At 34.5% G+C, this 22,753-nt stretch overlaps 1 protein-coding gene across 1 annotated transcript in view; it reads left to right on the top strand.

Moving 5' to 3' along the window:
• The window catches only part of Hira (histone cell cycle regulator-like protein), a 127,366-nt gene that overhangs the window by 18,432 nt on the left and 86,181 nt on the right, over nucleotides 1–22,753 (top strand). The window contains exons 2-3 of the mRNA XM_089098002.1: nucleotides 3,964–4,062; nucleotides 19,456–19,632. Of these exons, the coding sequence (XP_088954128.1) occupies nucleotides 4,035–4,062; nucleotides 19,456–19,632 (205 nt within the window). The 5' untranslated portion in view covers nucleotides 3,964–4,034. The remainder of the gene's footprint in view (nucleotides 1–3,963; nucleotides 4,063–19,455; nucleotides 19,633–22,753) is intronic.

Here is a 22,753-nt window from a genome sequence, read left to right as displayed (position 1 = left end):
GTTTAAAGTTATGCCCTAGGGGCATATAAGGTTTTTATAGAAGGCGTTGTCGTAGAAACTTCAAAACAGGCTCATTCGATTGGAAATTAAAGAGCTAAAGCCCTTTTTAATAGTCGAAAGTGATTGGAGTGTAACTAGCCCCCCTCCCCCATGCCCATCATTTCCCCAAACACATCGAATCAAAATTTTCAGATAGCCATTTTGTTCAGTGTAGTTGATTTCCAGATAGAAAATATGTTTTTGAGGAGGACACTCCCCCACAACCTTACGGGCAAGAGTTTTAAGTTATGCCCTGGGGCATATAAGGTTTTTATAGAAGGCTTTGTCGTAAAAACTTCAAAACAGGCCCATTCAATTGGAAATTCAAAGGGCTAGTGCCCTTTTTAATAGTCGAAAGTGATCGGAGGGCAACTAGCACCCCCCCCCCACGTTTATCATTCCCCCAAACACATCCAATAAAAATTCTGAGATAGCCATTTTGTTCAGCGTAGTTGATTTCCAAATAGAGCTTATGTTTTTGAGGAGGACAATCCCCCACATCCCTCAGGGCAAGGGTTTTAAGTTATGCCCTGAGGGCATATAAGGTTTTATAGAAGGCGGTGTCGTAGAAACTTCAAAAAAGTCTCATTCGATTGGAAATTCCTAGGGCTAGTGCCCTTTGTAAAAGTCGAAAGTGATTTGAGGGCAACTAACCCCCCTCTCATGCCCACCTTTTCCCCGAACACATCCAATCAAAATTTTGAGATAGTCAATTTATCAAACATAGTTTTAAGTTCTTGAAATTAGGTCTTTGAGGATTGCAACTCCCTCAAAGCCCTCAGGGCGAGGGTTGTTATTTAAGGATTCTCCGAATCCTTCATATTATTTCTTATGGAAGGGATGCTCGTATAAACTTTAGAGTGGGCTCATTTGATTGAAAATTGAAAGTTCTTGTTCACTTTTTAAGAGTCAGAAGAGATTGAAGGGCAACTAGCCCCTCTTCCTCCTCCACGCCCTAACTGCATCAGATAAATCTTTTTAAATAGGCGTTTTGATTAAATGGTCCAAAGTTCTTACAAAAAAAAACCCTGGTGTTAACACAGTCCACCAGGGCCCAGGGGTAGGCATTTTAAGTTATTCCCTGTGGCCTGTCTAATTAAAGGGAAGTTCATAACAAATGGGAAGGGGATTTGTATGGGAAGAACAAATAGGAAATCTATTATAATTATCCAATTATAAGGTCAAAATACATACTCTGTTATAATGCAAAATTGCTTTGGGACACAAATTGCTATTATGGTCAATTCCAAACAGTCGTGATCCCTTTGTGTCAGAAAGTGAAATGGTCGAAACCCCTTTATTGGAGCTATTTTTTCAATCCATTCATTGTTGTCAATCGCTGTCCACAACTGATGCAAGCTGTCTATTGTTCATATATAAGGTTTTTATCAAAGAGGTAATCGTATAGACTTTGAAAAAAGCCTCATTCAATTTAAATTGACAGTTCTAGATCCGTTTTTTAAAGTCAAGAATAATTGGACAGTAAGCACCCCCCCCATTCCAGAAAAACTTGATAATTTTTTCAATAAAAAAATAACAAAAATTAATTAAAAAAAGCTTTACGAAAAATAAGTTTTTTAAAGAAAAGTAAAGGCCATTTTAAACTTAAGCTCAGCAGGTACAAATACCTGTTAAAATTCAAACTCAAAACGACCAGAAATTACTTTTAAAGAATAAATGAAACCCAATATGAACAGGAATTAAATAAACAATCATAGCAAAAAACATACAACAAGTAATAATATAAATGAATAAATAGATCTTAAAGCGAGTATTGCTTCGATTGAATATGAAAATCAATTTTAAAACTAATAAAAATATTTTTATATTAAAGAATAAATCAAAAATGAAATGGCCAGAAATTAAATAACAATCAATACAAACAAACACACAATATATATTAATGTAGATGAACAAATAAATATTAAAAGAAGTAGGATTAAAGATGAACATACAAATCAAATTTGAATCGAATAAAAATAACTACAAACAAGAGTTTGGGTATCGTCTCACTGCAGAAGCCTAAAACCTACTGCGTCATTGGCGCTTTAGTGAAAACGAATTGTATTACAAATGTTTTCTTTTGTACTTAATATTGAAAATAAATATTAAAATTACAGTAAAATTTTGGACTGATGAGCTTTTAGCAATTAATATCATTATGCATCAAATATTCAGTTAAATTTATTAGTTTTTTTTTAAGATTGGTCAAGACAAATATAGTTTCACTACAAGCAAAATTTGGATACCGTCCCTTCTTTAACTGTAAAAACCTAAAGCCTTCTGCGTCATTGGGGCTTCACTGAAAACGATTTACTCATATATTACAAATCTATTATTTTCCAGTTCTTACAGTATTGAAAATGAAAATAAAAATTACAATTAAAAAAAAATCTTGAACTGATGGATCTGTCAACAATTAATATCATTATATATCTAATATTCAATTTGATTTTGTTTATACTTTCCAAGACTGTTCAAGACTCATATAGTTTTGCCATTTTTTTTAATTCTGCCATTTTTTGTAGCTAATCGTGCTAGTTTGTTATGAAAACATTCTATGGCTTCTAGGCATTTCTATTTGAGCGAAAAACTGCACCTCAAACTTTGTGAAACCTGCAATATTGCATGAAACACCAAAATATAATAAAATGTCAAGTTTCGGAGTGTTCCACCACTCGCAAGCAAGTGCCATTGGTATTTTTGAATCCGCATGGTCAATTTAGGGGGTGGAGGGTAGCCTAATTCTCGTAGCAGCTCCATTCCGTCGTGGTATGGTTAACATTTTCAACACCTGGCGTCCGGATTATCATATAATCTACCAAGCATACAACTACCCCAAATCAATATCAATAAATAAATGAAACCCAAAACGAACAAAAATTAAAATAAATATTAGAGTCACACTCGAAACGAGCATAAATTAATGTGAGTAGGGTTCAAAACCCCTATGCTTTCTAAAAGCCAGAATATAATTTTTACTGCACTGAAAAAAAAATTCAAATGATTTTACTGAAAAAAATGTGCATGGTCTATTTAATATACATATACTTATAGTTTTCCCAAAAAATCTTAATTAATTTTTGATTCTTTAGAGTTATAAAAGTGGAAACATTTCGAAGTGTTGTTTTCAGTAAAGCACCAATGATACAAGAGGTTTTATGCTTTTGCAGTAATGTAATACCAAAGTTCGTGTGTGTGTTAATTTTCAGTTAATTCAATCTTGATTTGAATATTCAATTTAAGTTTCGCTTGTTTTAAGATTTATTTATTCATTTACATTAATATATATTGTATGTTTGTTCACATTGATTGTTAATTAATTTCTGTTCGTTTTAAGTTTCATTTATACTTTAATAGCAAAATATTTGTTTCTCGTTTTAAGCTTGACTTTCATATTCAATCTAAGCATTACTCGCTCTAAGATCTATTTATTCATTTATATTATCACTTGTTGTATGTTTTTTGCTATTATTGTTTATTTAATTTCTGTTCGTTTTGGGTTTCATTTATTCTTTAATAGTAATTTCTGGTCGTTTTGAGTTTGAATTTTAACTGGTATTTTTATATCCTGAGCTTAAGTTTAATATGGCCTTTACTTTTCTTTGAAAAACTTATTTTTCGGAAAGTTTTTTTTTAATTAATCAATGTAAACCCAGACATTACCAGAAAGGTGTAGTAAAAGGGTTTACACCATCAGCAAACTCAGAAATGATTTTTAAGCTTTATTTGGTCACATGTGAAACGTTTCTCTTGTAGCTTACCAAATTTTACTTTAATCCATGGTTTTTATATATTTTTATATTCTTTTTTTTTTACATCTTAATTTCCCCGGCTGCTTCTTGGAGATTCGGCTCTCCCTGAGAGATATATGAAAGGGATAAGAGTTATTCGCATTCTCATCTTTGTTTTTTCTTTTTGTAGCTAATGTTAACTGCGTTAGATGGTCACACTCAGGAGACTACTTAGCCTCAGCTGGAGATGACAAATTGGTAATGATCTGGCAATTAAGTCAGTATGGAGGTTAGTAGCTGACTAATTACTTCTTGATAAAACTGGGTACAGATATAATGATAATATCAAGTCTTTCTGTAACGGTATAATTAGATTTTTGAAAGTATTTACTTATTTTACTTTGTCTGATGTGTTCTAAGAACCTTAGATATATCAGTACCAGTTAAGTATTTTCTTTTAGAAAAAAAAGAGCGTCAAAAATACGTTAAAGTTAATCTAAATCTAAGTAGGAACTAAAAAATGGTTTAAAATAAAAATATGGATTAGAGGAATAAAAGTATTCTCTATAGTAATTGCGTTCTTCTTCTTTTCATAGTTACCTCACGAAGCTGATAAAGTGAAGTGTCTGCTTTGATATAACCCTAGTCTTTATGCAAGGGAAAGTGGTTGTGATTTGACCTTCTTCCCCGAAGCCTCTATAAGTGTCATGCAACTTACCGGTAAAGATATTTGTAAGAATCATCCCCCCTCCCCTAAATAATTATGTATGTGTACCCTTCTTGGGTACCGCACATCTTCCCAAAAGCTTTTGGTTTTAAGAAAGATTGCAGAATATGTTTTTGACTTTAAAAAAGTTCTTGTAAAACTAGAAGTACAGGTATTGATATAATTTAAATATTCAGATATAATTTAATATTTGTATATTGAAGTTTGATTGCTATGTTGCTGGTACTTCTGTTCTGTAGCCGCTGCAAAAGACATAGTAATTGGCTCACTTGAAGCTCTTAAGCCTCTGAATCAATGCATGGTATGTTGATAACTAGTTAAGGCACGTATAGAGGGAGTTTTTTTTTGAATACTGAAATGGACCAATTAAATGGAAATACTTAGGAAATTACTGGGTTAATCTTAAACATATAAATATGCACACTTCACAGTCTTGTTTCTCTGTTGTTTTCTTTTTTTTGCGCAAAACTGGCTAAGGGCATGAGCAAAAGAGCTAAATGAGCCTTTATTAGTCTTTTCCAAATCTATCCCAGCCTAGCAGCATGGGATTTTTTCGATCGCCTCAATCAAATTGCGCAAAATCCTAATAATCTAACTATACATTTTTTTATATATATTTTTAACTTTACTATTGCTATTAATAAAAAGAACCCAATGCAGCACCTTGCCAAAGGCAACACAGTCAGGACAGCGAAAAAATGTGAGGCGAAAATATTCTGACATTTTTTAGGGCTGGAAAGAGTTGCTAGGTTGGGACGCCAATTCATGAAAACTTATGGGGGGGGGGAGGCAAAATATATCTTTCAAAATCTAGGGGGAGGTGAATTTGCTGTTTTCTTCGACTTTTAGGTACTTGGGCACTATATGGGTCTTTACAAGGAAACCAGTCACGAAAAACTTTTTTTTAGCGGGTTAATTCAAGAGTCCGCTACAGAGTAATGCAATGCATAGCGTGGCTTTCAATGCGTTTACGATATTTTAACTGTTGTTTTTTGGGGTTTAGGGAGAGAAAAAGGTACCTAGGTTACGTTAGGTTACGTATTTAATATATGCTACGCTTATGCTCCTTCAAATATAGTTTGAGAGGGGGAGGAAGTGGTGAATTTATCCCAAAATCTCCCTCCCTCTAAGAAATGTTTATTTTTTTTACTTAAGCTGTAATATGGACGCTATACCTCGACAGCCGAAAAATATTGCAGAGTTATTTCAAGTATAATAGTTTAGATTCATACGCATACCAACAGAGAAGGGAGAGCGTTGATGACGTGAAAATACATTGAAGACATCTTCTTTAACGACATCTTTTCTGATTTTTGTAAAGTTTTGTAAAATAGTTTGCTTCCACATGTGGAAATGTGGGAAGATCTTTCCATGAAGGAAGTTTTCATGGGGGAAGGTGCTTCGGATTTCCCAGCATTATTTAAAAAAAAAATCAGAAATTAAACATAAAAAAACAAGTTTTCCAACTGAAAATAAGGAGTAACGACAAAACTTAAAACGAAAAGAAAATATATTCCTCACTGCAGAAGCCTAAAACCTGCTGCGTCATTGGCGCCTTACTGAAAACTATATGAGTCTTCAACAGTTTTGGAAATTATAAACAAAATCAAATTGAATATTAGATATATAATGATATCAATTGTTGAAAGATCTATCAGTACAAGATTTTTTTTCACTGTAATTATTATCTTCATTTTCAATTTTGTAAGAACTGGAAAAGATTAAATTTGTAATATACGAGTAATTCATTTTCAGTGAAGCACCAATGACGCAGAAGGCTTTAGGTTTTTACAGTTAAAGAAGGGGCAGTATCCAAATTTTGCTTGTAGTGTATTTATCTTGACCAATCTTGGAAAGAACTAATAAATTAAACTGAATATTTGATGTATAATGATATTAATTGCTGAAAGCTCATCATTTCAAAATTTTACTGTAATTTTAATATTTATTTTCAATATTAAGTACAAAAGAAAACATTTGTAATATAATTCGTTTTCAGTAAATCGCCAATGACGCAGTAGGTTTTAGGCTTCTGTAGTACTCTGCTACCCAAACTCGATACCCAAATTCTTGTTTGTAGTTATTTTTATTCGATTCAAACTTGATTTGCATATTCAATTTGAGTTTCACTTGTTTTAAGATTTATTTGTTCATTTACATTAATATATATTGTATAATTGTTCGTATTGATTATTTATTTAATTTCTCTTCGTTTTAAGTTTCATTTATGCTTTAATAGCAAAATATTTTTTTTTGTTTTAAGCTTAATTTTCATATTCAATCTAAGCTTTACTCGCTTTAAGATCTATTTATTCATTTATATTATTACTTGTTGTATGTTATTTGCTATGATTGTTTATTTAATTTCTGTTCGTTTTAGGTTTTATTTATTCTTTAATAGTAATTTCTGGTCGTTTTGAGTTTGAATTTTAATAGGTATTTGTATCTCCTGAGCTTAAGTTAAAATGGCCTTTACTTTTCTTTGAAAAACTTATTTTTCGGAAATTTTTTTTTTTAATTGATTTTTGTTCGTTTTCGATTGCAAAAAGTTTCAAGTTTGTATGGCATGGGGGGAAGGTGCTTACTGTCCGATTATTCTTGACTTTAAAAAACGGATCTAGAACTTTCAATTTAAATCGAATGAGGTTTTTTTTTCAAAGTCTAAACGGTTACCTCTTTGATAAAAACCTTATATATGAAAAATATACAGCTTGCATAACTTGTGGACAGCGATTGACAACAGTGAATGGATTGAAAAAAATAGCTCCAATAAGGGGGTTTAGACCATTTTACTTGCTGACACAAAGGGATCACGACTGTTTGGAAAATTGACCTTCATAGGATTTTGTGTACCAAAGCAATTTTGCATCTATCACAGAGTATGTATTTTAACCTTATAATTGGATAATTATAATAGATTTACTTTGTGTTCTACCCATACAAAACTTTACCTTATTAAAGTCTTTGGGGTGGGGGCGGCGGGTGGTGGAGGAGGGTGAGGTTGGAGACTCATCCAATACGGGGCGGAACTTCACTTAACTCCTCCGTTCCCGATTTACGAGATTAGACAGAATCATTGGGCTGTAGAATAATGGACCGTTTGAGTTTTGGAAGACGTTAAAATACTAAAAAATACTTTATATTTTCAGTTATTGCAGGATTGATTTCATAGATTGTGGAATGGTGAGCCCCCTGGGTCATCATTTGGGTGAGCCTCAACTCATAATATGCAATTTTGATTAATTGTTCTGTGTTATGTGCATATATAATTCTTTATATATGTTATACTTTTATCGCATTGCGTTCATTTTTAAGCCTTGAGATAAAAACTGAAATCTTAGCATTGACAGTGGTGGGGGGACGTTCCCCCCCCCCACATGCATAATTGAGCAACCTCAGAGAAAGTAATGCAAATTAAAATAATCTGTCTTTTGAAAATGTTTTTTTTTTTTTTTAAGACACGAACAACATCGTCTAAAGAAACCTGAAGTGCTATCTCTGACATTTCCGTTGATGCTTTATTCCTGTTACTTTAAGATGCAAAATTTAGAATATTATCGAATGGGTCTAGTCGTCCTTTCCCTTAATAATTCAAATTTGGAAAATCCACCCCGGGAAATTCCCCCCCCCCTCAAAGAACATTTGCTTTTCCTGCTGATAATTGCCCCGCGTTAAATTCCACCCAGCAGAAATTTATTTATTAATTTACGTAAATATCAGCACCAAATTTATTTATTACTTTTACATTAATATCTATTGTATGTTTGTTTGCATTTATTTTTTATTTAATGATTGTTTGATGGTTTATATGCCCCCAGGGCATAACTTACAACGCCTAAGGTACCCCCGGACCTTGGTGGGCTGTGGCGACACCGGAGTTTTTTGTTATCAGAACTTTGAACTATTTTAACAAAATGTCTATCTCAAAATTTTTACCTGATGCATTGGAGGAGGGCGTGGAGGAGGGGGGGGGGGGGTGGCTAGTTGACCTCTAATCTCTTTTGACTCTTAAAAAATGAACAAGAACTTTCAATTTCCAATCAAATGAGTCCCCTCTAATGTTAATACGAGCATCCCTTCCATAAGAAATAATGACGAGGATTCGGAGAATCCTTAAATTACAACCCTTGCCCTGAGGGCTGTAGGGGAGTTGTCATCCTCAAAGACCTAATTTCCAGAACTTAAAACTATGTTTAATAAAATGGCTGTCTCAAAATTTTGATTGGATGTTTTTGGGGAAAAGGTGGCGTGAGAAGGGGGTTTGTTGCCCTCAAATCACTTTCAACTATTAAAAAGGGCACTAGCCCTCTAAATTTCCAATTGAATGAGCCCCTTTTGAAGTTTTTACGACACCGCCTTCTATAAAAACCTTATATGCCCCCAGGGTATAACTTAAAACCCTTGCCTTGAGGGTTGTCGGGGAGTGTGCTCCTCAAAAACATAATTTCTATTTGAAAATCAACTACGCTGAACAAATTGGCTATCTCAAAATTTTGATTGGATGTGTTTGGGGGAATGATGGGCGTGGGGGGGCTAGTTGCCCTCCAATCACTTTTGAGTATTAAAAAGGGCACTAGCCCTTTGAATTTCTTATCGAGTGAGCCTTTTTTGAAATTTCTACGACAACGCCTTCCATAAAAACCTTATATGCCCCCAGGGCATAACTTAAAACCCCTGCCCTGAGAGTTTTGGGGAACTGTCCTCCTCAAAAACATATTTTCTATGAGGAAATCAACCACGCTGAACAAAATGGCTCTCTCAAAATTTTGATTGGATGTGTTTGGGAGAATGATGGCGAGGGGGGTGGGCTAGTTCCCCTGCAATCATTTTCTACTATTAAAAAGGGCACTAGAACTCTCGATTTCCAATCGAATGAGCTCCCTTTGAAGTTTCTACGACGACCCCTTCCATATGAAGTGCCTCTGGGGAAAAAAAATAATAATAATAAATAAATAATGAAACATTGGAGCCGTATGGCCTTTACTATAGGCAACGCTACAGCGTTGCCTCTGAAAACCAAACTGGTATTGTGAAACGATACATTTCTCCTTTAATTTATCAAGTAATAGCAGCTACAAAGGTTGAAAGATTTTTTTTTTTTTACAGATTTCTTTATTTACCGATAAGTTGAAATTTATGCAACAAGTACCATGGGCCAACAGAACATGGGGATAAGGTTTTTAGATGTGTTTGCAACATGAGCCCCACTTACTACTACTGACAAGTCACTGCGGCATCAAGTCGCCGGAGAACAACACAGCTACGTACTCTCCTCTTCCATTCCATTCTATTCAAAGCCTCCCTTTTTAAACATTCCCAAGAGGTTCCAATTTTTTTTTAAACCTTTCCTCATGACCTCCTCCCACCTCATTCTAGGTCGACATACTTGTAGTTTGGCCACTTACCCTCGCACGAAAAGGCCCTGATGCGCATGAAACTTGATAAGCATATTAGTCCAGTAAAAGTACGGAGAAAAGTCGGTCCACCCGGACAAAATTGCAACAAAAGTTTTTTTACACCAAAATGTACAGAAAAAGTCGCTGAACAACATATCCAAAATATGCTAAAATCGCCCGCCTGGAAAACTTTATGGGGCTGCTTAAAGGGGGTGGAAGGGGGCGAAAAATAGTTTTTTTCAGTTTTGACATTTAGGAAGATTGTTTTACACTAAAATGATCAGAAAAAAATCGTGAACAACATATCCAAAATCCTCTAAAATCGCCCGCCGGGAAAACCTTCTGGGGCTGCTGAAAGGGGTGAAAAATCCTTTTTTCGATTTTTTGTTATTTCGGTACGTTTGGAGACTCGATTATCTCCAGACTATGGTTGACCTGAAAGAAAACAATCCAGAGCTCTACTCAAGTTTCAAAATTGATCAGTTTGTTATAAGAAGAAGCGATTGGTACTTGGCTGGATTGTCACCGGATCTAGTCATTGAGCAAGCTCTAATGCGCAGTTTGAAGACAACAGGTAAACTAACTCGTGGACGGGGGATCACACAAACTCAGTTCTGATATGGGCTTTTTCGATGCCGATCTGTGCTGAAGTAAATGCCTTAATGCAAGGTCTGACTAGCCTCAGTTACTCAACAAGTGATTAACACGTAACACGTCGAAACGTTCCAGTGGCGGATGAAGAGAGATACTGATGACACAGAGGCGGTCCTAGACTTTTTGCGAACCCTAATTCCATTCAGAGAACACGAATGGCTCCTCAACATCGTTACCGGCGTAACTGCATCAGCTAATGTAGATGTGGATACCGCGAAAGAAGTTGGAGCCCGAATTCTAGACGTAATGACTGGGAAGGCAGCTGATTCATTTTCGTACCGGAAGAAAGACAAGGCTGTTACAATGGCATCCAAATCAGCTGTTAATGTCGATGGTGAACTGCCTTGTGTAGACCAAAGGCTTCTGTTCCAGCGCTTAACTCTGGTGGCGAACCGGGGAGAATTCGATCTTCGACACCTTTTGTCGTATGAGCTTCATACGTATCCCCCATCCCTTTTTGGATCCTATGAAGTTCCGCGTCATGTCGACAAACCATTTCTGTCAAACGCAATTCGAAAGGCCTCATGGGACCATTCGGATGAGCGCTTAGACTCATGCCACTATGTCGTTGACGGTTGCTGGCTGCTCCAGAAATTGACTTGGCAACCCAACTCTACGTTTGACTTCATTTGCGAAAGTTACGTCAAGTATGTCACCACTAGATTTGGAAAAGCTTCGGTATTTTTGATGGATATGACAATGGTCCTTCGACGAAAGGTATGGCTCACCTCAAACGTTCCAGGGGTAAACAGTGCCCAGTGGTAGAATTCACTGGTACAACAAAGTTAACAAGAAAGAAAAAAGAGTTCTTGCTAAACTGCACAAACAAGCAGCGGATAACTCTAGCAATAGGAAAAAAATTGTCCTCAGCAGGTTTTTTGGTACAACATGCCTATGCTGACGCGCATGTCCTGATTGCAACCACAGCCATTCATATTGTAGGAACTCAGTTGACGTGTCTCATCGGCAACGACACTGACCTCCTTATCCTTCTTCTTTATCATATCACTGCCACCCAAAAATGTCTGTATTTCAGACCCGAGACGAAAGCTTCAAAGGAACATAATCTATGGAATATTTAATCCATCAAAGAAAAACTAAGGGACATGTGTGGTGCAATTCTATTTCTGCACGCGTTCCCAGGCTTTGACACCACTTCCAGATTACAAGGAATCGGTAAATCTGTCAGACTGTCATTGTACCGGTCTGACCCGTTTTTCCGTGAGATAGGAAATCCCAATTTTTTCACAATTTCTTGAATGGAATTTCTGCATTTTGCATCTAAGAGGTGACTTCAAGGAGTTTATTACTTACTTACAATTTTTCCATGATTTCTTGAAAGAATTTCCTGTATTGTGTATCCAAGAGGTGAATTCACGAAAAAGTTTGTTACTTGCTTACAATTTTGTCATAGTTTCTTGAATGAAATTTCTGTATTGTGTATCCGGGAGGTGAATTCAAGAAAGAGTTTGTTACTTACCTTCAATTTTGTATAATTTCTAGAATGAAAATTCCATATTGTGTATCCAAGAGGTGAAATCAATAAAGAGTTTGTTTCTCATAATTTTTTCATAATTTTTGTGTATGCAAGAGGTGAACTCAAAAAAGAATGTTACTTGCTTACAATTTTGTCATAGTTTCTTGAATGAAATATCTCTATTCTGTATCTTGGTGGCGAGATCAAGAAAGAGTTTGTTACTTACTTACAATTTTTTTATAATTTCTTGAATGAGAATTCCGTATGATGTATCGAAGAGGTGAAATCAAAAAAGAGTTTGTTACTCACTTACAATTTTTTCATAATTTTTTGAATGAAATTTCCGTATTGCGTATCCATGAGGTGAATTCAAGAGAGTTTGTTACTTACATACAATTTTTTCATAATTTCATGAATGAAATTTCTGTATTGTGTATCCAAGAGGGAAATTCAAGAAAGAGTTTGTTACTTATAATTTTTCATACTTTCTTGAATGAAATGTCTGTATTGTGTATCCAAGAGGTGAATTCAACAAGGAGTTTGTTACTTACTTACAACTTTCCATCATTTCTTGAATGAAATTTCTGTATTGTGTATCCAAGAGACGAATTCACCAAAGAGTTAGTTACTTACTTACAATTTTGCCATAGCTTCCGGAATGAAATTTCTGTATCGTGTATCCGGGAGACGAATTCAAGAAAGAGTTTGTTACTTACTTAGAATTTTTATAATTTCTTGAATGAGAATTCCGTATTTTGTATCCAAGACGTGAAATCAATAAAGAGTTTTTTGCTCACTTACAATTTTTTTCATAATTTCTTGAAGGAAATTTCCTTATTGTATATCCAAGAGGCGAATTCAAGAAAGAGTTTGTTACTTACTTACAATTTTTTCATAGTTACTAGAATGAAATTACCGTATTATGTATCCAAGAGGCGAATTCAAGAAATAGTTTGTTACTTACTTACAATTTTTTCATGATTTCTTGAAAAAATTTCCTGTATTGTGTATCCAAGAGGTGAATTCAAGAAAGAGTCTGTTACGTTCTTACAATTTTGTCATAGGTTCTTGAATGAAATATCTGCATTGTGTATCCGGGAGGCGAATTCAAGAAAGAGTTTGTTACTAACTTACAATTTTTTATAATTTCTTGAAAGAGAAGTCCATATTGTGTATCCAAGAGGTGAAATTAAAAAAGAGTTTGTTACTTACTTACAGTTTTTTCATAATTCTTTGAGTGAAATGTCTGTATTGCGTATCCAAGAGGTGGATTCAAAAAAGAATTTGCTACTTACTTACAATTTTTTCATAGTTTGTTCAATAAGATCCCTGCATTCTGTATCCAAGAGGGAAATTCCAGAAAGAGTTTGTTACTTACAATTTTTCCTAATTTCTTGAATGAAATGTCTGTATTTCTATATCCATGGAGTTTGTTACATACTTACAATTTTTTCATAATTTTCTGAATGAAATTTCTGTATGGTGTATCTAAGAGGCGAATTCACCAAAGAGTTTGTTACTTATTTACAATTTTGTCATAGTCTCTTAAATGCAATTTCTATATTGTGTATCTGGGAGACGAATTCAAGAAAGAGTTTTTACTTACTTACAATTTTTCATAATTTCTTGAATGAGAATTCCGTATAGTGTATCCAAGAGGTGAAATCAATAAAGAGTTTTTTACTCACTTACAATTTTTTCATAATTTTTTGAATGAAATTTCTGTATTGTGTATCCAAGAGGCGAATTCAAGAAATAGTTTGTTACTTACTTACAATTTTTTCATGATTTCTTGAAAGAAATTCCCGTATTGTGTATCCAAGAGGTGAATTCATGAAAGAGTTTGCTACTTACTTACAATTTTTCCTAATTTTCGAATGAAATTTCTGTATTGTGTATCCAAGATTTGAATTCCAGAAAGAGTTTATTACTTACTTACAATTTTCTCATAATTTTTTGAATGATATTTCTGTATTGTGTATCCAGGAGGCAAATTCAAGAAAGAGTTTGTTACTTACTTACAATTTTTTCGTAATTCTTGAAGGAAATTTCTGTATTTTTTATCCAAGAGGCGAATTCAAGACAGAGTTTGTTACTTACTTACAATTTTTTCATAATTTCTTGAATGAAATTCCCGTATTGTGTATCCAAGAGGTGAATTCAAGAAAGAGCTTGTTACTTCCTTACAATTTTGTCATAGTTTCTTGATTAAAATTTCCGTATTATGTACCCAAGAGGCGAATTCAAGAAATAGTTTGTTACTTACTTACAATTTTTTCATGATTTCTTGAAAGAATTTCCTGTATTATGTATCCAAGAGCTGAATTCAAGAAAGAGTTTGCTACTTACTTACAATGTTCTCATAATTTATTGAATGAAATTTCTGTATTGTGTATTCAAGAGGTGAATTCAAGAAAAAGTGTGTTACTTGCTTTTTGTTTTTCTCTAAGCCAGTGTGTCTGGGTGGGTGCCTGCTTGCTCCAGTGTCTGTCTTGGACGGTTTGCATGTCTGAATCTATATATATATATATATATATATATATATATATATATATATATATATATATATATATATATATATATATATATATATGTGTGTGTGTGTGTGTATGTGTTTCTCTCTCTCTGTGTATGTGTATCTGTTAACCTATCTCAGTTTCTAATAAAACCTCTATGAACCTCTAGCGTACCCTAGAAATAATGGGAATATAACAAAGTAATAGATGACATATTTTTAATGCAGTATTGACATACAGAATATCAATATAAATATATGGTAGATACATTATCATAAATTATTAATATCAATGAACAACTTTGGACATTTTGAATCTGTTCCATAAAATAGTTCACCATGTTCCCTCCTCATCAACTATTATTTTTATGTTGGCATTCTCTTTGAGTGCAATCATCTCCGGAGATCTCAATCTCGCATATCCACCATCATAAGAGTTGAATTTTTGATACTCCAAAGAAATTTAATTCCTCACTGTCCTGACAACGCACGCATATGTTTCCGATAGTGCTACCACTTGTGCTTGTTTCATAGTTCAAATACTTCTCCATGTCAGCATTTAATGCTGCAATAACACTATTATGTAAACACACTTTCCTAAAATCCCTCATCTTCACTTTTTTAAAGATATGAATTATGTGTTTATCCATCCACAGCGTAAAAATACTGATTTAATACATGCAATAAACTATGTAGTGTCGATAACCTGCCACAGAGTGCCAGTGGGAAAGCCATTTCGTGTCTATGAGCAAGCATGGAGGACGATTGGTAGAGCCGCAAGTATATTTAATGTCATTTTAAGATATGTACAAAAAAGTTGAATAATTTCAAAGTCCAACAAAAAATTAAGTCCAAAAAAAAGAAAGGTGGTACTACAAACATATTTCTAACAGTAAAAGTTACGACTAAAATATCTATATCATCTTCATTTTGAATTTGGAAAATATTAAATGAGAATTTTTTATGTTTTAAGTGTTCTATCTCATTCGAAGACATTTAAAAAGAGTTGAAAAAATACATCATGTTAAAAAATAATAGAAAAAAAGTTAAAAAGCTTCCAAAAAAGTTTTAAAAAATGGGGGAAGGGCCCAAAAAGTTGGGGGAGAGGCCCAAAAAGTTGAGGGGAGGGGCTCCTTCGTAAAAGTTCGTAATCAGTAGAATAATCATTATTCCATTTAGAGTCATGCACAATTTTTACTGGTCTGTCTTTGGACAGGCTCAATATGCGTTTCGTCTTTGGTATTATTTGTTTTATTGACTGTTTGATCAATGATGTCAGTAACGTTTGCTGGCACTTTGTTTTTCATCGATTCATCTTTATATTCCATAGTGATATTTTCTGCAAATGCCCTTTTTATTTTTCTGGCAATTTCACTGTCTATTATCACATTATCTTTACATAGGTAACAGGTCCGACATGTAGACAAGGTATGGTTTATGATATTAATAGAAGAGTAGGCCTTTTTTCCCCTTTACTTTCATTTGAATGCTAATACCCGAAAGCTGACGATAGGGTTTAACACTGGCAAACGTGCTACCACTAGCATTAGCAAGAAGATCCCCTCCTCATCAGCTATTATTTTTATGTTGGCATTCTCTTTGAGTGCAATCATCTCCAGGGATCTCAATCTCGCATATCCACCATCATATGAGTTGAATTTTGTTGGTACTCCAAAGAAATGTAATTCTTGACTGTCATGACAACGCACGCACATGTTTCCGATAGTGCTACCATTTGTGCTTGTTTCATAGTTCAAATACTTCTCCATGTCAGCATTCAATGCTACAATAACACTATCATGTGAAAACACTTTCCTAAATTCCCTCATCTTCACTTTTTTAAAGATATGAATTATGTGTTTATCTTTCCACTGCGTAAAAATACTGATTTAATACATGCAATAAACTAGGTAGTGTCGATGACCTGCCATAGGGTGCCAGTGGGAAAGCCGTGTCGTGTATATGAGCAAGCCTGGAGTACGATTGGTAGAGCCGCAAACATATTTCATGCCATTTTAAGATATGTAAAAAAAAGTTGAATAATTTCGAAGTCCAAAAAATAAATTCAGTCCAAAAAAAAATGTGCTGCTACAAGCACTATTTTTCTAACAGTAAAAGTCACTACTAAAATATCTATATCATCTTCATTTTGAATTTGGCAAATATTAAATGTGAATTTCTTATGTTTTGAGTGTTCTATCTCATTCGAAGACATTTAAAAAGAGTTGAAAAAAATACATCATGTTAAAAAATAATTAAAAAAGTTAAACAAAAAATTTCAAAAAGGGTATTAAAAAATGGGGGGAGGGACCCAAAAAGTTGGGGGAGGGGCCCAAAAAGTTGAGGGGAGGGGGCCCCATGGAGGTTGGGGATAGGAGACCTTTGGAGATGGAGGTCCATGGTGGTTAGGGTCATTGATGCTTGCGGTCCTTGATGCTTTAAAACTATAATCATCTCACTATTTGATTTCTAAGGATTTCTATGGATTTTTCTGGATTTCTTTATTAAAATTCCTTTCTTGGCATTTACATCACCATTCGTATCAACGTTTTAGTATACTAGAATCTTAAAGAATATTTTATCTTGATCGCGCTGCTTAAATGATACTTGTGCATTTTACAATACACTGTCGAGAACCACCTAGATAAAATATAACATTTATCTCATAATAGAGTTAGCACCCCCTGATATGCCTTACCTTTTTCGTTTCTACTTTCAAATACCCTAAAATTTTAATTAATCTCTGACGTTTCCTATGTTCTGGCGACTGTGCACAGATATATTTTAAATTCCTATGAAGCCTATTGGTTTTTATGTCATCAATTCTTACACAATCGAAGTACACAATTAGTTCAAAGTAATTGAAGTCTGTATTAATTATATATCATCCTTTCTGGAAATTAATGATGTCAGATATGTTCCGACAACATCCTGTTTCCTTATATTAGTTGCGTCACTCTCGTTAGTAGGCCAGTGCCCATATATGGACTCCCGTTAGTATGTCGAACCCCACGCCAATCATTTCCCCAAGCACTTCCGATCAACATTTTGATATAGCCATTTTGTTGAACGTAGTTGAAGGGTCCGGCAATTAAGTTTTTGAGCATGACAACCCTCCCTCCATAGCCCTCACGACAAGGGTCCTAAGTTATAACCTTCGTGCATATAAGGTTTTTATAGAATGAGTTGTCACAGAAGCTTCAAAAAGGGCTCACTCGATTGGAAATTGAGAGGACCAGAGCCTTTTTTATTAGTCGAAAGTGATAGAGGGCAAATGGCCCCCCATGCCCATCATTTCCCCAAACACTTACAATCAAAATTTTGAGATAGCCATTTTGTTCAGCGTACCAGAAAGGTCTGGACATTATGTTTTTGAGGATAAAAAATCCCCCCAACCCTCCGGGCAAGGATTGTAAGTTGTGCCCTGGGGACATATAAAGTTTTTATAGAAAGCGTGGTTATATAAACTTCGGATGGGTCTCATTGGAATGGTAATCAGACGCTTTAGGGCTCTTTTTAAGAGCCAAAGTGATCGGAGGGCAGCTACCCCCTCCTCCGCTCTCCCACACACACGTTTTATTGTCCCGTAATGCATCTAATAAAAATTTTGAGACATTCATTCTGTTCAAAATAGTCTAAATATCATATAACAAGGCTTTTGGGGGTTAGGATTTGGGGCAAGGGTTGTAAGTTAAGCCCGGGAGGTATTTAAGGTTTTTTTATGGAAGGAATGGTTGTTTAACTTTAGATGAGGTTCAGTCTTTCTCCCTAAAAAACACTATGTCAATATAAAATTAACAGAAATTAATTAAAAAAAACTTTCCACAAAATAAGTGTTTCAGAAAAAAGTAAAGAGCTCAGTTAAACCAAACGTGAATAAAAACAGATACAAATCCAAGCATAAATCTACAATCCAAATCTACGTAGCACATGACTGCCCCATATCTGTAACAATAAATAAATGAAACCCAAGACTAACAGAAATTTGCAAAGCAAACAGAAAAACTAAACAGAAAAAGTTTTTTAAAATTAATTGACAAAAAAGCAATGCGTGGAGGATAAAAGAAAACAATATCACAGGGTAGCTTGTAGCATTACATAAAAACGATCATACCCAATCGGAATTTTCGTGTTTTCATTGTTAAGAATATATGTTTCTCCTGTGTGGGACTGTTGGGTGTAATTTTTTACAAGTGAGTAACACTGATTGAAGATGGGAATCTTGGAAATAGTCGCAAGCAAGTGTGAGATACAACCACATGGACGAAGAGCATAACTGTTTTATTTTGAAAACCCCCACTTCTGTACAATTCTAAATAATGATCAGCCTTGGGACAACAATGTCGCAGTATGTGCAGCTCTCCAGAAAATTTGTATGTACTATATTTTTAATTGTATCCGCACTATTTAATTACTGTAATTTTTAAATATTTTATAAAATTTAATCTTCGGAGAAAAAGCGTTCTTGTAACAAAATCAAAAGCTTTATTTTTGTTTTCCAGCAAACCTATGAGAAGTGCAGAAAACCCATTTATTTGGACATAGCTATATACAAGTAAAGAGCTCTTTATAAGAGGTTTTAAGCCGTTGCTGTTGAAATTTTCAAACTGCAATTTTTTGGTGTATTTGGCGTAAATTGAGGTTGGAATTTGAAAAATATTGGAATGGAGACTTGTGGGAGCTGCTCGGAAATCACAAATTGACAAGGTTCATTGATAGCAGTGTGTACAAAGATTGTATTTTAGAACCGTGAAAAACAAATACAATGTAATCACTTTTAGTTGTTGATGACCGTGGTATTTTAAGCGTATAATATCTGGTAAGAAAACAATCATTTTGCCAAAAAAAACACTGTTTCCAGCATTATTAGGCTAACGTTTATTTTGTTTCATTAGTTTTTTTTCATTTTTTAGGTGGGACAGTTTTCGGGAGCAGCCTGGCAACTACCGAATCTTGGCGTTGTAAGGCTACTTTACTCGGTCACGAAGGGGATATTCTTGATATTACTTGGGCGCCAAATGATGCAAGATTAGCTTCAGCTTCCATTGATAATGATATCATAATATGGGATATGAGGTCATCAAAGCCAGGTAAGGACATATTTGATTTATCCTATTCAAGAATTTTTCTGTTCAACATTTGCGAGGACCGAAGTCCTCATTTGCCGATGGTTCTTGGTCTACTTTCCCTTGGGCCTTAGGCCCTTGTTGATTGTACCTGCTTTGCTACGGTTTGAGCCTAGACCTTAGGTCTGAGCTAAAATTCCTAATTTGTAATTACCAGCGATTGTGGAACTGCTGGAAGTTGTATTTCTGATAGAATATTATTATAACAGCAGGCTATGTTAGAATATTTTTGGCTTAAACTGCACGCTTTGGACCAAAAAAAGGTTACACGGAGATCTTCAATGAAATGACGTTGGAGATACCGTTGTCCTTCTCCTTTTCGTTTGACCAGATTTGGACTATCCTTTCTTTCGTATCTTCTTACCTTTTATTTATTTTTTTTTCAATGCGGTCTAGTTTTTTTGAGGGCCTGTCACCCTTTTGGGTTATCCTGTCTCAATCAGCCTTTTTTTGAGCCGTATTACTCTAAAACTTATTTTTTAGCATTTTTCCCCGCAGAATTTTATCTGTAACAAAATATGCGTACGTAACTTATGTTTCTTTTTAAGATGGATCTTCAGTATTAGATTCTTTTGTTAAATTAAGTGAAAATATTGTCTTACGGAGTTGCCATTTTTAGAAATAGCTTAAATATTGATGAAACATCTATGAAATGCCATTTATTCAGTTACTTTTTAGTACGCCACATTTCCATTCTATTATTTTCTTAAACATTTTACAGCCTAATTTGCATTATCATGGCTTTAGAATTATTTGCTGATGGTTTTTAGCATTGACAATCTAGTACGAAACACAGAAAAGATACATCATTAGCCTACCGTCCTTGAATTTGTATCTACTTTCTTTAAACGAACAACTGTGTATATATTTATTTTTTTATAAATTGCTTATTTAAAATGGCTCCACACTTTTGTTTTTTTTTGGGGGGGGGGGGGCGGGGCAATTGACACTGGCCCACAGCCGAAAACGAGAAATTAGCTGTTCAGTTGTTTATTCATCAACATCCAACGAATAGAGACCTAGCTCTGGATGACATCAGATCAATTGAAAAATAACGCCTTTCATTCCTCGTCATTCTTCTTCTTTGATCTTGAAGCTGCAAAACAAAAGAGAGAACAGCTTACATTTTCAAACGTGTTATCTATAGAATAGATCGGCTTGATAAACACGCATACATAGGGTCCCTATGAAAATATTAATATTCACATGATTGATGCCCCGTGATAAGGCAGTTAATCATAAGAAGCCATGTGATCATGTATTTTAAGGTATAGGATATGGATTGTCGTCAACAGCCATAGAAAAGACAATGTTTGCTTCTATTAAATATAAAAACAACGTTACCACGAAGTTACGTAGGTCGAAAGTTATTTTTAATAGACGCAAAGCGCTAAAAAAAGAAAAGAAGAAAAAGTTAGTTTGTATGTTTGAAGGAATTGAGCGAATAAAACACCTGTAAATTTCAACTGCACCCAGGAAATCCCCCCGAAAAATTCTTCCCCATGGAAAATTCGGCTTAGCGGGAAATTTCCAATCGTGGGTCGTGGATGTGTATTTTTTTTTTCCCAGGGACGATCGTATCGAATCAAGGATCCAGAATGGAGGGCAAGTACCCCTCTTTTCATACCCATTTTTCCCCAAAGACATTCGAATGAAATTTTTAAGTAGCTATTTGGTTCATAATTGAAAGGTGATTGAAAAATTGAAAGGTAAATAATAGTAATTGAAAAATTACGTCTTTTATTCCTCGTCATTCTTCTCCTTTGATCTTGAAGCTGCAAAATAAAAGAGAGAACAGTTTGCATTTTAAAAGTCATATCTATGGAATAGATGGGCTTGATAAACACGCATACATAGGGTCCCTATGAAATCATTGGGTTCATGTGATAATACCCCGTGATAAGGCGAAGAAGCCATGTGATCATGTCTTTTAAGATATAGGATATGGATTGTCATCGTCACCCATACAAAAAACAATATTTGATTCTATTAAATTTTAAATAAAAAAAAAAACAAGTTTTCTCAGCTGAAAATAAGGAGAAACATAAAAATTTAAAACGAACAGAAATTATGACGTATATGAGGGGGTTCGGCTTCTAGTCAATACCACGCTCTTTACGCTAAAGTTTGAATTTTGTTCCAGTTTAAAAAAAAAAAACCTTGAATCACAAAGGCCGTTTAATTAGAATATGTATTCTGTTCGTTTTAAGCTTTATTGTTGATCCTTGCTTTCAGTTGAAAAAACTTGTTTTTTCATTTAATATCTGATTGTTTTTTTAAATAATGATGAGAAATCCGGCACCCCCTTCATAGAAAATTCCCTTCCCCCATAAAAAATTCCTCCATAAAAAGATCCTCACGTGTAACCCTTCTACTCGCCCCCCCCCCGTCCAGAAAAAATCTCCTTTGAAAACGTCTGTATATTTCCTAATAACCAATACTATATGGGCAAAGTTCATAACTTGCAGCCCTTCCCCCGGGGACTGTGGGCGATTAAGTCATCCTTAATGACATGGTTTTTAGATTTTTCGACTATTCTGATCAAAATTACTGCATCAAAATTTTGATTGGGTGACTTTGGGAATAAATGAATGTGGGAGGGGGGCATGTTGCCCTCCAATATTTTGTCACTTAAAAAGGGCATTATAACTTTTAATTTCCGTTTGAGTGAGCCCTTTCGCAATATTCTAGGACCACTGAATCGACACGGTTACCTTTGGACAAAAAATCAAAATAAATACGCATCCGTGATTTCTGGCAAAAAATACAAAATTCAACATTTTTGAATATATGAGCTTGAAACGTCTACAGTAGGGTTATCTCTGGTACGCTGAATCTGATGGTGTGATTTTCATTAAGATTCTAAGACTGTTAGGGTATGTTTTCCCCTTTTTTCTAAAATGAGTCAAGTTTTCTCAGGCTCGGTAACTTTTGATGGATAAGACTAAACATGAAACTTATATATTTGAAATCAGTGTAAAAATCCAAATCTTTTGATGTATCTATTAGTATCAAAATTCCATTGTTTAGAGTTTCGATTACTATTGAGCCGGATCGCTCCTTATTTACAGTTAGTTCGTTACCA

The sequence above is a fragment of the Artemia sp. Qi Xiang Cuo genome, chromosome 12 (assembly GCF_049724085.1).
Source record: "Artemia sp. Qi Xiang Cuo chromosome 12, ASM4972408v1, whole genome shotgun sequence".
In the NCBI taxonomy this organism is placed as follows: domain Eukaryota; kingdom Metazoa; phylum Arthropoda; class Branchiopoda; order Anostraca; family Artemiidae; genus Artemia; species Artemia sp. Qi Xiang Cuo.
The sequence above is the reverse complement of the archived record's forward strand: the minus strand, read 5'-3'. Positions and strand labels throughout refer to the sequence as shown.